The 13,131-nt window shown below is 40.2% G+C and overlaps 1 protein-coding gene across 2 annotated transcripts in view; it reads left to right on the top strand.

Moving 5' to 3' along the window:
• LOC130282029 (ciliary-associated calcium-binding coiled-coil protein 1-like) overlaps nucleotides 1-8,596 on the top strand; it is a 194,590-nt gene extending 185,994 nt beyond the window's left edge. For both annotated transcript variants that reach the window (XM_056529863.1, XM_056529864.1), the window contains one exon: nucleotides 8,326-8,596. In XM_056529863.1, the coding sequence (XP_056385838.1) occupies nucleotides 8,326-8,400 (75 nt within the window). In that variant the 3' untranslated portion in view covers nucleotides 8,401-8,596. The remainder of the gene's footprint in view (nucleotides 1-8,325) is intronic.
• Nucleotides 8,597-13,131: the final 4,535 nt, after the last annotated feature.

The following is a 13,131-nucleotide window of genomic DNA, read 5'->3' as shown; positions in this document are numbered from 1 at the left end:
TGTACCCCTTGTTACATTCCGCGAGGGATGTAGTTTCCAAAATGGGGTCACATGTGGGTATTTATTTTTTTGGGTTTATGTCAGAACCGTTGTAAAATCAGCCACCCCTGTGCAAATCACCAATTTAGGCCTCAAATGTACATAGTGCGCTCTCACTCCTGAGCCTTGTTGTGCACCCGCAGAGTATTTTACGCCCATATATGGGGTATCTCCGTACTCAGGAGAAATTGCGTTACAAATTTTTGGGGTCTTTTTTTCCTTTTATCTCTTTTACCTCTGAAAATAAAAAGTAAAGGGCAAAACCAGCATGTTAGTGTAAAAAAATATTTTGTAACACTAACAGGCTGGTGTAGACCCCAACTTTTCCTTTTCATAAGGGATAAAAGGAGAAAAAGCCCCCCAAAATTGTAGTGCAATTTCTCTCGAGTACGGAAATACCCCATATGTGGCCCTAAACTGTTTCCTTGAAATACGACAGGGCTCCGAAGTGAGAGAGCACCATGCGCATTTGAGGACTAAATTAGGGATTGCATAGGGGTGGACATAGGGGTATTCTACGCCAGTGATTCCCAAACAGGATGCCTCCAGCTGTTGCTAAACTCCCAGCATGCCTGGACAGTCAGTGGCTGTCCAGAAATGCGTGGAGTTGTTGTTTTGCAAGAGCTGGAGGCTCCGTTTTGGAAACACTGCCGTACAATACATTTTTCATTTTTATTGGGGGGGACAGTGTAAGGGGGTGTATATGTAGTGTTTTACTCTTTATAAGGTGTTAGTGTAGTGTAGTGTTTTTAGGGTACATTCGCACTGGCGGGTTACGGTGAGTTTCCCGCTAGGAATTTGTGCTGCGGCGAAAAATTTGCCGCAGCTCATACTTGAAGCAGGAAACTTACTGTAAACCCGCCCGTGTGTATGTGCCCTGTACGTTCACATGGGGGGGGGCAAACCTCCAGCTGTTTCAAAACTACAACTCCCAGCATGTACTGACAGATCGTGCATGCTGTGATCTGTGACAGTGATCTCCAAACTGTGGACCTCCAGATGTTGCAAAACTACAACTCCCAGTATGCCCAGACAGCAAACAGCTGTGTGGGCATGCTAGGAGTTGTAGTTTTGCAAGATCTAGAGGGCAGTATAGAGATCACTCTGCAGTGGTCTCTAAACTGTAGACCTCCAGCTGTTGCAAAACTACAAATTCCAGCATGCCCACACAGCAAACAGGAGTTGTAGTTTTTCAACATCTGGAGGGCTACAGTCTAGAGACCACTATAGTGGTCTCAGACTGTAGCCCTTTAGATGTTGCTAGGCAACTCACCGGCTTCCGTCGCATCCACGGAGCCGTCTTCTTCTGCCGCACGCAGATCTCCGTCACCGTCCACCGATCGGCGCCGCTCCTCTTCGTTTTCCCCATTCTGGCCCGCCTATTGTGGGTGGGCAGGACGGGGAAAACAAAAGTAAACCCCCTCGCCCCCGATCTGCTATTGGTGGTCGCGTCTAGACCACCAATAGCAGGGATAGGAGGGGTGGCACCCGTGCCACCTCACTCCTATCGCTTCAGGGGGATCGTGGGTGTCTTAGTCTTCCGGGAATGACCCGGAATCGGTGCAAATCGCAAGTGTGAATTCACTTGCGATTTGCGCCGATCGCCGACATGGGGGGGGTCTAATGACCCCCCTGGGCATTTGCATGGGTTGGCTGCTGATAGATATCAGCAGTCACCCCGGTCCGGTCCCCGCCTGGCACGCGGCGGGGACCGAAATTCCCACGGGCGTACGGACCGAAATTCCCACGGGCGTATGGATACGCCCTTCGTCCTTAAGTACCAGGATGCAAGGGCGTATGCATACGCCCTTCGTCCCCAACAGGTTAAACAAGAGCGTGCCCTGTACTGAACCTTAGTATATACCATTTATAACCTGGGACTAATCAGAGTAGGAATTACTGACCACTTCTCCCTGGGTACAGTCCTTAAGCCAGTTTTCAATCCAGTTACAAAATAAACTTTCTAAACCTATAAACCTTAATTTGTCTATCAGGCATCTATGAGGGACAGTTTAAAACACTTTCACTTCAGGGAGTGAGGGAGTTTGGGCATATTGTGAAACCCTTATCAAGATAATTCTGCCCATTTTACACTGCTGTTTTCAATACAGGGAACACTAGGAATTTGGACATTATATTACTAAACATTAAAATGACTTACAATGCATGGTGTATTTAATTTAGAAAACAGATTTGTACATATTATACATTTAGTCCATATTATTGTTAACCACCATGATTGTAGTCCCAACAACAGGGATAAAGAACAACACATTACAAACCACAGAGCAGTCAAACCACAAATTATGCACGTGACAATATTAACGTTTGCCTACTGTTATAAGTTTTTTTCTTCCAAAAACAAGAAAAACACATTTGGAGTGTATTCATAACAGACACTGTTCTTTTGTTTGACCACATAATCCTGGCTGCCTGGTTCCACATCTGGAGGGGAGGAGATTGTTAACAATAGGAAGGTGTTGAGCACTAGTAGATGAGGAATGAGGTAAGATTACAATAATTGGTGTCCTGGACAATCTTTCCAGGATCATTTTACATGCATATACTCTCTAAGTACACCATTTAAGCAGCAGCACAGAACTGATTTTGTTTGGTCTTTCCCCTCCAAATCACCTGTATTTCTCTCTGAGCATCTAAAACACTTTTGCAGAGATCAATATAACTACATTGCAACCATGTCTCAAATATTGGACATTTTTTAAACTCTAGAGTGCCAGGTACATGTCTCTGTATTTAGTGAACAGCAGTGTGACTTACAGTGGAGGTAATATTATATGGGTAACATAGTAACATAGTTTGTAAGGTTGAAAAAAGACCAGAGTCCATCTAGTTCAACCTATATCCCTGATGAGTCCCTACTGAGTTGATCCAGAGGAAGGCAAAAAACCCTCGTACTAGAGGTAAAAATTCCTTCCCGACTCCAAATATGGCAGTCAGAATAAATCTCTGGATCAACATGATGTCCCTAAATATCTAGTATACATAACCATCAATGTTATGAGGGAAACTGTTATAGAGGTATTGTAACATAAAATATAAAGGGCACTGATATTCTGGTAACTAGCTTCTAGCAGTTGTAACAGGCACTACCATTTCCCTCCAAAACTTTTACCCCTTCATTTTAAGTTTTTGAAAATTACATTTTGATTTTTTTTCTCCATAACTTTTAAGAGCCCTGGTAAATGAGTGACAAACTTCGATCAAACTGTGTATTCTATAGATTCAGTGCTCATATACCTTAGCGTTTGCAAAGTGCTGCCTTCATTTTTGCATGTTTGCATACTGCATGTGCGATGCAACTCAAATGAGGCTAATCTACACGTAGCTACCTGTTACAGGTTACACATTAAAAAGTAACATGTTCAATGCATAAATATGATGGTTCCTCCAGAGATGCTATTTGCTATGTGCAATACACTCGGGTTTATAGAGAGTGCTGAACATGGGACTCTTAACTCTCAATTCAACTAAATGTTTATTTTGAAATAATCCCACCTGCTATATTATGCTCCTGGCTATATTTGCTCTTAAATGGCTAAAATTATGTTGGCACAGTGGAAACTATTTTATGTCAATATTTAGAAGGTGCTCTATTGCATAGTAATAATGCTGGGGGATGGGTCATTAACATAGTAATAATGCTGGAGGGGGGGGGGAATTTGCAACAAACCCTAAATTTGCTCTGACACAAATAGTAACAATGTCACAAATACCTTTTGGCAGGCAAAACTATCTGTTCCAAAGAAAACATAACTACACCCCTTAAGTTTCTATATCTAGAACAAACATAAACTAATCTACACTTCAGATTCACAAAATGTCACAGTCCAGTTTGCACACTTCCTTACAATAACTGTAGTAAGCTCGCCAATATATCAAAGTCAATGTTCAGCCGGGCTGACAAGTTTTTCATTAGATAAATTGACTTCCTGTAGTGGGAGTACAATTCATTTGTGTGTAACCTAAAACCACTGTATATCTTTGCTCAGTTTTTATACATAACTGAGATGGATGTTCTTTTATATTATACTCTGACTTACAGTACACTATTTGTAATCTGTGGTTACATGCTACTTATTAACATACTAACTTTCATAAGGGCACATGAAAAACTTCTCTTATTCCAATCTTTATCAGGGCATACCGCTGAAATGTCCAAACAGTTGCCTGCACAGGCAGTAATGCCTTGAAATACATAGGTATTCCAGTGTATTCTTGCAAAATAAAATGTAAAAGTACAACAAAACAAGAAATAAAAAGTGATTAACAGATCAAAAGTCATAAAACATACAGGACCGCTCGGAAATGCATCTCTTAGACAGCAATGCATTTCTGAGTGGAATTTGCAAAAAGCATAGACAGGCCTATTCTTGCTGCGGACGCCGGAATTTCCGCAGCAGCAACATCTGCCGAGGAAATTCCGCCATGTGCACAGTGCAGCAGAATTCTATTGAAATCAATAGGACTTAGCTGTAGTGGAATGTCCGTATGGAATATTAAAACCCCTTAAAGGGGTACTCCGCCCCTAGACATCTTATCCCCTATCCAAAGGATATGGGATAAGATGTCAGATCGCCGGGGTCCTGCTTCTGGGGACCCCGGGGATCGCTGCTGCAGCACCCCGCTATCATTACTGTGTAGAGCGAGATCGCTCTGCACGTAATGACGGGCAATACAGGGGCCGGAGCATCGTTATGTCACGGCTCCGCCCCTCGTGACGTCACAGCCCGCCCCCCTCAATACAAGTCTATGGGAGGGGGCGTGGCGGTCGTCACGCCCCCTGCCATAGACTTGCAATAAGGGGACAAGCCGTGATGTCATGAGGGGCGGAGCCGTGACGTCACGCTGCTCCGGCCCCTGTATCGCCCATCATTACGCACAGAGCGAACTCGCTCTGTGCAGTAATGATGGTGGGGTGCCGCAGCGGCGATCCCCGGGGTCCCCAGCAGCGGGACCGCGGTGATCTAACATCTTATCCCCTATCCTTTGGATAGGGGATAAGATGCCAGGGGCGGAGTACCCCTTTAAGCACCAAGCCTATTTTGACCTTGAGGACCAGGCCAGTTTTATTTTTGCATTTTTGTTTTTTCCTCATCGCCTTCTAAAAATTGTAACTCTTTTGTATTTTCAACCACAGATGAGTATGAGGGCTTGTTTTTTTGTAATGACATCACTCATTTTACCATAAAATGTATGGTGCAACCAAGAAAAATTAAAAGAAAACTGCAATTTTGCTAATTTTGGAAGGTTTTGTTCTCACTCTGTAAAAATTACGTGTTCTTTATTCTGTGGGTCAATACAATTAAAATGATACCCATGATTACATACTTTTTTATTATTGTTGCGCTTAAAAACCAAATATTTTAACCAAATAAGTACGTTTAAAATCCCTCTATTTTGACGAACTATAACTTTTTCATTTTTCTGTATAAGTGGCGGTATGAGGGCTCATTTTTTGCACCGTGATCTGTACTTTTTATTGATACCACATTTGTATGCATAAACTTTTCAAAATGTTTTAATAATTTTTTTTTAAATAAAATGTGACAAAAAAGCAGCAATTTTGGACTTTTTTTTTTTACATTCACGCCGTTCACAATACGGGATCATTAACATTATATTTTACTAGTTAGGACATCTACGCACGTGGCGATACCAAATATATTTATAACATTTTTAATATTTTTTACACCTTTTGGGGGTAAAATGGGTAAAAGGGACATTTTACATTTTTTATTGGGGAGGGGATTTTTCACATTTTTTTACTTTTTTTAAAACTTTTTTTTACTTCTTTTTTTTACACTTTAACTCCTTAAGGACGCGGGGCGTACCTGTATGCCCTACGCCTGGTACCGGTGTTTAAAACGGGGTCACGCCATGACCCCGCATCATACCGGGTCGGTCCCGGCTGCTAATCATAGCCGGGACCCTGGGCTAACAGCGCGCGGCATCGATCGTTGTGCCGCGTGCTGTTAAAGCGTACCTGTCATAGTGCAAAAAAAAAGAAAAAAGTGATATGTTACTCAGGACCCAATCCTGATCATGTGCATATCGTTTTTTTATGTGTCTCGGACCTATATATCCAGAGATATAAGCATTTATCTGCTGGTGAGTTACTTTTTCATTGTGCAGGCTGGAGGGGGTGTGTCAGTCTGTCTCCCTCACAGGAGCAAGCCTGGGCAGTCAGCCAATCAGTACTCTCTACTCTGTAACACTTTCCTCTCTGGTTTTATGCTGTGTCAAGTTACACAGAGAAAGATACTTGGAGCTTGCCTGCAGTGATCAGAAGACATTATGGTGAATTCATAACAGGATAAAATGTATAAATATAAGAATAGAACTTTATAAAATTAGTGCAAGGATTTTTTAGATAAAAGTACAGCATTTTTATGAATACATGTTCTATCTGTTTTATCTTCTTCTAGTAAAGCTGGATGCCAATCAGCATTGCTGTCACTCTATCTGTCATTCATCTTTCACAGACTCCTGAATGATCAACTTCTTTGTCATTCAGGAGTCCGAGAAAGCTTTGACTATTTCAGCATGCTGGGAGTTGTAGTTTAGTAACAACTGAAGCTACAACGTTTGTAAATAACTGTGTTAGAGCAGTGTTGCCTCCAGCTGTTGTAAAACTACAGCTCCCAGCATGTCCACACATCCTTTATCTGTAATTTTGCATACACTCAATAGAAATCTCCTATATTGGATACCAGTATGCTTTACGGCCGGTGTCCAGTATGCTGTAAAATCTAGACTAGTCTGTCTGGCTAAAAGACAGGCGACCCCTAGTGGTGGCTATTTTGAGCTTGAATTTCAGGTGAAAATTAACTTTTTTTTAACAGGTGTATATTGTGAAATGTCATATTATAATGAGTCCTGCAATATATGAAAAGTTTTTAACAATGACAGTGCCTCTTTAACCCTTCAGACGTGGCGATCAAAGTTAACCGCCGCATCTGAAAGCGAAAGTAAACGCTTCCCGGCAGCTCAGTCGGGCTGATCGGGACATCGCTATTTGTAGCAATCAGTTGATTGCTAATACTGTCCAGTGCTATGCATAGGGTATAGCACTGATCACTGAGCACTGACCGGAAAGGTGGCGGAGGCAGGTGAGGGGACCTCCGTCCACCATGTTAGCTGATCTCATCCCCGCAGCTGTGCCACGGGCGATCAGCATAAAATGTAGCCGAAGATGACGTGATCTGTATTGATCACGGCATCTGAGGGGTTAATGGCAGACATCCGCACGATTACTGATGTCAGCCATTACCGGCGGGTCCCTGGCTGCTATCAGCAGCCGAAACCTGCCGTACATTACCCGATCATCGCTCTGATGCTCTCAATCATGTACAGGACGTAAATGTACATCCTGGTGCGCGAAGTACCGCCGCGCCAGGACATACATTTACGTCCGTGGTCGTTTAGGGGTTAAGGAGGAATCTGATCAACTTATTAAAAGATATAAATGGACCATATAAAAAACATGGGTAAAAGCTGTTCCAGATAAAACCATCGCCTGGAGAAAAAAAGGTTCAGTCTTTAGGGGAAGTCTATTTCAGGACCTAGAAATGCAGTTAAGGACTTTAAAACAGGCTTAGAGAAAACCATAGAACAACATAAAATGTATTTGTATGTCGAAATACAGTATAAAATAACCTCCCCTTCCCCTTTATCCACCCATACCCCTTCCCTTCATCCATTTTATCCCCATCTTGGTTGAAATTGACGTGTGTCTTTTTTTCTAACCATACGAACTATGGAACTATATACTCATATATAAGTTTGGGATTTTTATTAGATCACTTTTGTGCAATACAGTGCCAGGGAAGGAAAGTCCTTCAAAATACCTCTAAACAAAAGGTTAAATGATCTGGCAACATGATGTAAAGTAAAAGCTAAATTATTTAAATTATGAAAATAAAAAAAATTAAGTTTATGTAAAACTTCATTTTAAATTTAAATTGCCAATTACAAATGCATTTGAATAGTATCCAGATTCTAAATATTAATTAAATTTAAAATCTTCCTTTTGCAGGAATTATATAGTAGATAATTTGCCTTAATATAAATGTTACCCCTATTATGTCCACTAAAAAGATAACAGTTATCACTTGAAAGCAGGCTGTTTTTTTGTCATGTCTGTAAAACAGGAAGGCATGTGAAGTGTAATCTCAATGTAAAGGCTAGATGGATATGTCAGACCTACAAAGACAAAGTACAGCAGAGGGCAGCTTTTCCCTAAATCCTTTTTCATTCTCTCTGCAGGCTGAGATAAATGAAAAGTTAAGAGTTCAGGAAGAGGCCTTCACTTCAAAAATAGAAAACCTGCAAAAGCCGTGACATTCTCAGCAAGCCGCTTGGAACTTCAAAAATCACAGTATCTGAAATGAAAAAAAAAGTACCGTAAATTGTTTTGCTTGCAAACCCCCCTCGAGCAAACACAGCTGTTTTCAACTGCATTGTTATTTGTAAGATAGATATGTATATGTACAGTAATATAATCATACTAAATAAAAAAAATATTAAATATAAAAAAGTCCAGCATGTCAAAATAAAAGTCTAATAAATTAATTTTGTAAAAGGGTTTTAGTTTTGATAATGAATATGCATGCAGATTTCTGCACAGAAAGGGCATTTCTAGATAAAAATAAAATCCCCACAAAATGGGAAAATTGTGTTTATTTTTCTATTTCACCCCACAAATAATTTCTTTTTGGTGTCCCAATACATTGCATGATAAAATAAAGAGTGCTGTTATAAACCATGGTACATTTTGTCACGTAAGCACTTCCCTAGCACAAAACCTTGGTGTCTTTAAGAGACCTAGGGGACTTTAATAGGATGACCACTAAGGCTATGTTCACATGGTGGAATGTCTGCAAGGAAAATCTCTGTGCTGATATTCCACTGACAGCAGGGTGTCGGCACTAGAAACAGTCGGAAATGCACCATCTCATAGATGGTATTGCATTTCCTTGCAGAATCCACAAACACATTGCTGCCACTGAAATTCTGCCATGTGAACAGAGCAGCAGAATCCCATTGAATTCAATGGGACTCTGCTGCTGCAGAACACCAGCCTCCCCCGACGTTTCGCCAGAGAACTGGCTTTGTCAGGGGTGATTAGCCTCACCACCCTTGACAAAGCCAGTTCTCTGGCGAAATGTCGGCTTTCTGTATTTTAGGCAGGGACCCTATATGACCACCCATATCATAAGAAAATCGATTACACCTGGGCAGGCATATAGCACTAAACATATTGAGGAGGGTGTGAGACCCCCCTTGGCCATAACGCACAGTACAAGTGGTATAACAATAACATAGGAGGGTGTGAGAGACTGCCTATGATAAGGGAGGAAAGCACTCCTTACTATAAACAGCACAATATCCAATAGAAGGGAGTAGACCACGCCTCAGATACAGTTATGAAAAAGGTGTGTGAGAGACCTATCAGAGTGATGTAATTATATTAAATCTCCAGTACCAAGCAATTACATATACCATATAATAGGTTTAAGGGAAGGTGAAAATTAACCTCCCTCTAGAATATTGGGAAAGAAAAAGCCACTATCTCACCACTGATAAGGTACATAGCCTATTAATAGTATGAAAGAATAAGTAAGCGGTCGTAATAGGGTCTCCGATATTTTTAAATCACTTTCTGTAGCTTCAATGACCAACACTTTTAATGCATACCAATAAAAATGTATTTTAGTGGTGCCCTAGCTGTAGGGTCCTTTTTCCCTCAAGGGGGGATAGTCTTCCCAAAGGGTTATTGTGATAATCAATTAATGCCCTGGGATCCACACAGGATATTTGATCCATATATTTATAAGCAAGACAAATAAAATTACTTCTGGACTTAAAGGGGTACTCCATGCCCCCTCCTATAGACTGGCATTGAGAGGGGGTGGCATGATGTCACAGGTGGGCGTGGTCGACTCCAGCAGCATGCACACAACGTTCAGAACTAAATGTTCCGAACGTAGCCAGTGGAGTACCCCTTTTAAAGGTTATAAAAGTGGGTGTTTGTGTTTTCTGGAAAGGCTAGATCCTATGAGGAACCCATAAAAAGTTATTGTTTGGTTCTCTTTATTCTTATGACTTTTCTGTTATACTAAAAGGTCGCTCTTAGGGCGATCTTAGTATAATAATACAGAGCTCATAAAACCAGCTTTCGTAATATAACTATGTTTACAACATACTGTACTATAATAAGTTGATCTATCTGCTTTATGTGCTACACTGTTATCTCTCTCTGTTTTATACAATATTTTTTATATCTTTACATAATGGAAACATTTTCAATTAAACTTGTTGAACCCAAAAACATATCTTTAATATAAAACATTTTACCTGATGAACTAGGATCACATGTATACAACACAAGAGCACATTTTTTTGGGTTGGCAGGGGCCATGCATTTCCACAGACAAAGAGAGGACAAAGGGGAGCTTTGCATACATGGGTTTAGGCGACAGAGTGGACATGTGTCTTTTAAGTTTACACTGTCCCCAGCAATATTTTTTAAAAATCCTTTTACACAGCACATTATCAAGCAAATGAGCAGTCCTAAGAACACTCTTCCCAATAGTTGTCCCATGTAAAAGATCCATTCATCAGCTGATTGGATCTTTTTTTTGCAGCCATTAAAATGATTGTTATCTGTTGCACATTGCTTGTCTAAACGGGATGTGCAGCCAATAGTAATGAATTAAAAGGCTCCCACGATTGGTTAAGACAATGAAGATTGGTGCCTAGTATATGGTCAGTCAGTGTTGACCTGTGTAAAAGGGCCCTAAGAAATGACAGCCTACTTTTATTACCCATCTCCCATATCCTAAAAAAATAAAGGGTGCCAATAGGACCTCATACAGCCCTGTCTATATAAAAAAATGTCTATAGTGAGAAATAAAAACAAAAATGCTGTCATGAAAAATCATTGTGGGAGGAAGAGGTTAAACAGGATACAGTAGTGGCAGCAAGCAGCTACACAGCCCATAGTGTTAAACCTATTTAGGTTAAAAAAGATGTATTCCAGAGAAGATACTTTATATATTGTCATAATTAAGATTGTGGCTTATTTACACATTGCATTTGGTGGTACGTGAAGAATGAGTTAAGAACATAGCCTATGAGCCGTGCCATTATTCGAATGCATTTCTTACAAACCCTTATGTGTTTGCTGCTAGACAACAATTTCTAATTCACACATACTGTACACATTTTCTACTTGTAAAGTATGTATATATTTTGGAACCTGTTTCAGTATGCAGCATCTAATGAGCTATATATTTTTAGCATGCATTAATTGGAGAACACTTTCAATTTTACATTGCAATGTTGAAGGTTAAATTACCATAGTGAATAAAACATTTAATTGCTTTGCTGAATAAAGATTTCTAGCTTTAAAGGAATAAGACTGGGCTGATAATGAAGTATATGTAGCAAATGATCCAATCTATCTTACTACCCAATGCACATACCAGTCATAATTGTAAGTGGTCTACACTTTGAACCTAAATGTGTAGAAGTGAAATTGTTCTGCGTCACAAAACGTCGATATTTGTGAAACACAAAGCTGTTCTAGTCTAACTGAGCACACAAAGCATATTTGTTCACGTGCATATAAAAAGTGTTTACAGATTTTAATATTGGTTTAAATGCCAAGATTAACAACTTGGCAGTCAGAAAACAAAATTGCCACAGTTTTCTTTATTTCAAAGAAACTCATTTGAAGAGCAATAACATCCACAATTGATATTAACATCAGTGGATCTAGTAAACATTCCAAAGTTAAATGGAGAAAAATAAATAAAAAGTAACATTTTGTTATGCACAATTTCAGTTTTATCATACATTACAACAGGGCACTAATTTAAAATGATCTGTACCAGTGCTGTTTATTACCAACCGCTTGTTAATGCTCTTGTTACAACCTGTCAGTGGGATGTAGGAGGAGAAGTGACTTTTTTTCAGAACATATTTCTAAATGTAAGAGAAAGTTGTTGTTCCTTGCCAAGCCCACTCAGTGTATGGTCTGAACATCCTTACTAAGTTGGCCCCATTTATTGGTAGCCATCAGTTTAGGACAGTAAAAACACAAGAAGTGAATTTTATGTAAAAAAAGAGAATGGTCCCTTTAAGGGGACTGTCCATATAAAGGGGTAATGCCAAGAATAAAATGTATTGCTTATCCATATGGTAGGTGATAACTAGCTAATTGGTGTAAGACCCCCTCCAATAATGGGAATAGGAGTTGCAACACCACTTACAAAAATACTCGGCTATCAGGTTATCTTTAAATGACTCATAGAGTTATAATGGATCTGAGGATCCCAACAGTTAGACTCCACCAACCAGCTAGTTTCACCTTTGCCGCGTCACCCACACTAACCTAAATATACAGGTAAATAGTGTGTGTGATGCTGTTTAAATATGTTCTAGCTGAGAAAAACATGTTATGTCTTTCCTGATTAATCCGTATTTATCCATATATGCAAATACTTTTTATGAGCAATGGAGGCGGTCTCCAGCATTCTGAGCAAATACGTCTCCTGGCCCCTCTAGGCCTATATCACCTCCCCTACATAGACTAGGCAGTATAAGATTGTGGCAGATTTTTAACAGTGACTCTGGCTGTTTGAAAATCTGGCGCATCTTACACTGTGTGCTCAGTCTACACCACCTCTGAGCTTGTATAGTAAAGAATTGTTGGTTTTTGTTGGTGCATACTAGTGAACATTTGGCAAAATGTAAGCCCCACCCCTTTCACTGTCCCTTTTCATGAGAATTTATAGCATGCATTGCCCCCTTTGCAAAGCTGAGACCTGCCAGTGTCATGGATTGTTCTCAATCATCAACTGGGAAGACCAGGTGATGTCAATCTCAAAGGTTTTAAATGCCCAGACTCATCTGACCTTGCCCCAACAATCAGCACCCTGGGTTCTTCTACGCAGTTGTCTAGAAATCTGAAAGTGAAAATAGTTGACCCTCACAAAGCTGGAGAAGGCTATAAGAACATAGCAAAATGTTTTCAGATGTCAATATCTAATGTAATTAAAAAACGGC

The sequence above is a fragment of the Hyla sarda genome, chromosome 7 (genome assembly GCF_029499605.1).
Source record: "Hyla sarda isolate aHylSar1 chromosome 7, aHylSar1.hap1, whole genome shotgun sequence".
Taxonomy (NCBI): Eukaryota; Metazoa; Chordata; class Amphibia; order Anura; family Hylidae; genus Hyla; species Hyla sarda.
Note: the sequence above shows the minus strand (reverse complement) of the source record. Positions and strands in the feature narration are given on the sequence as shown.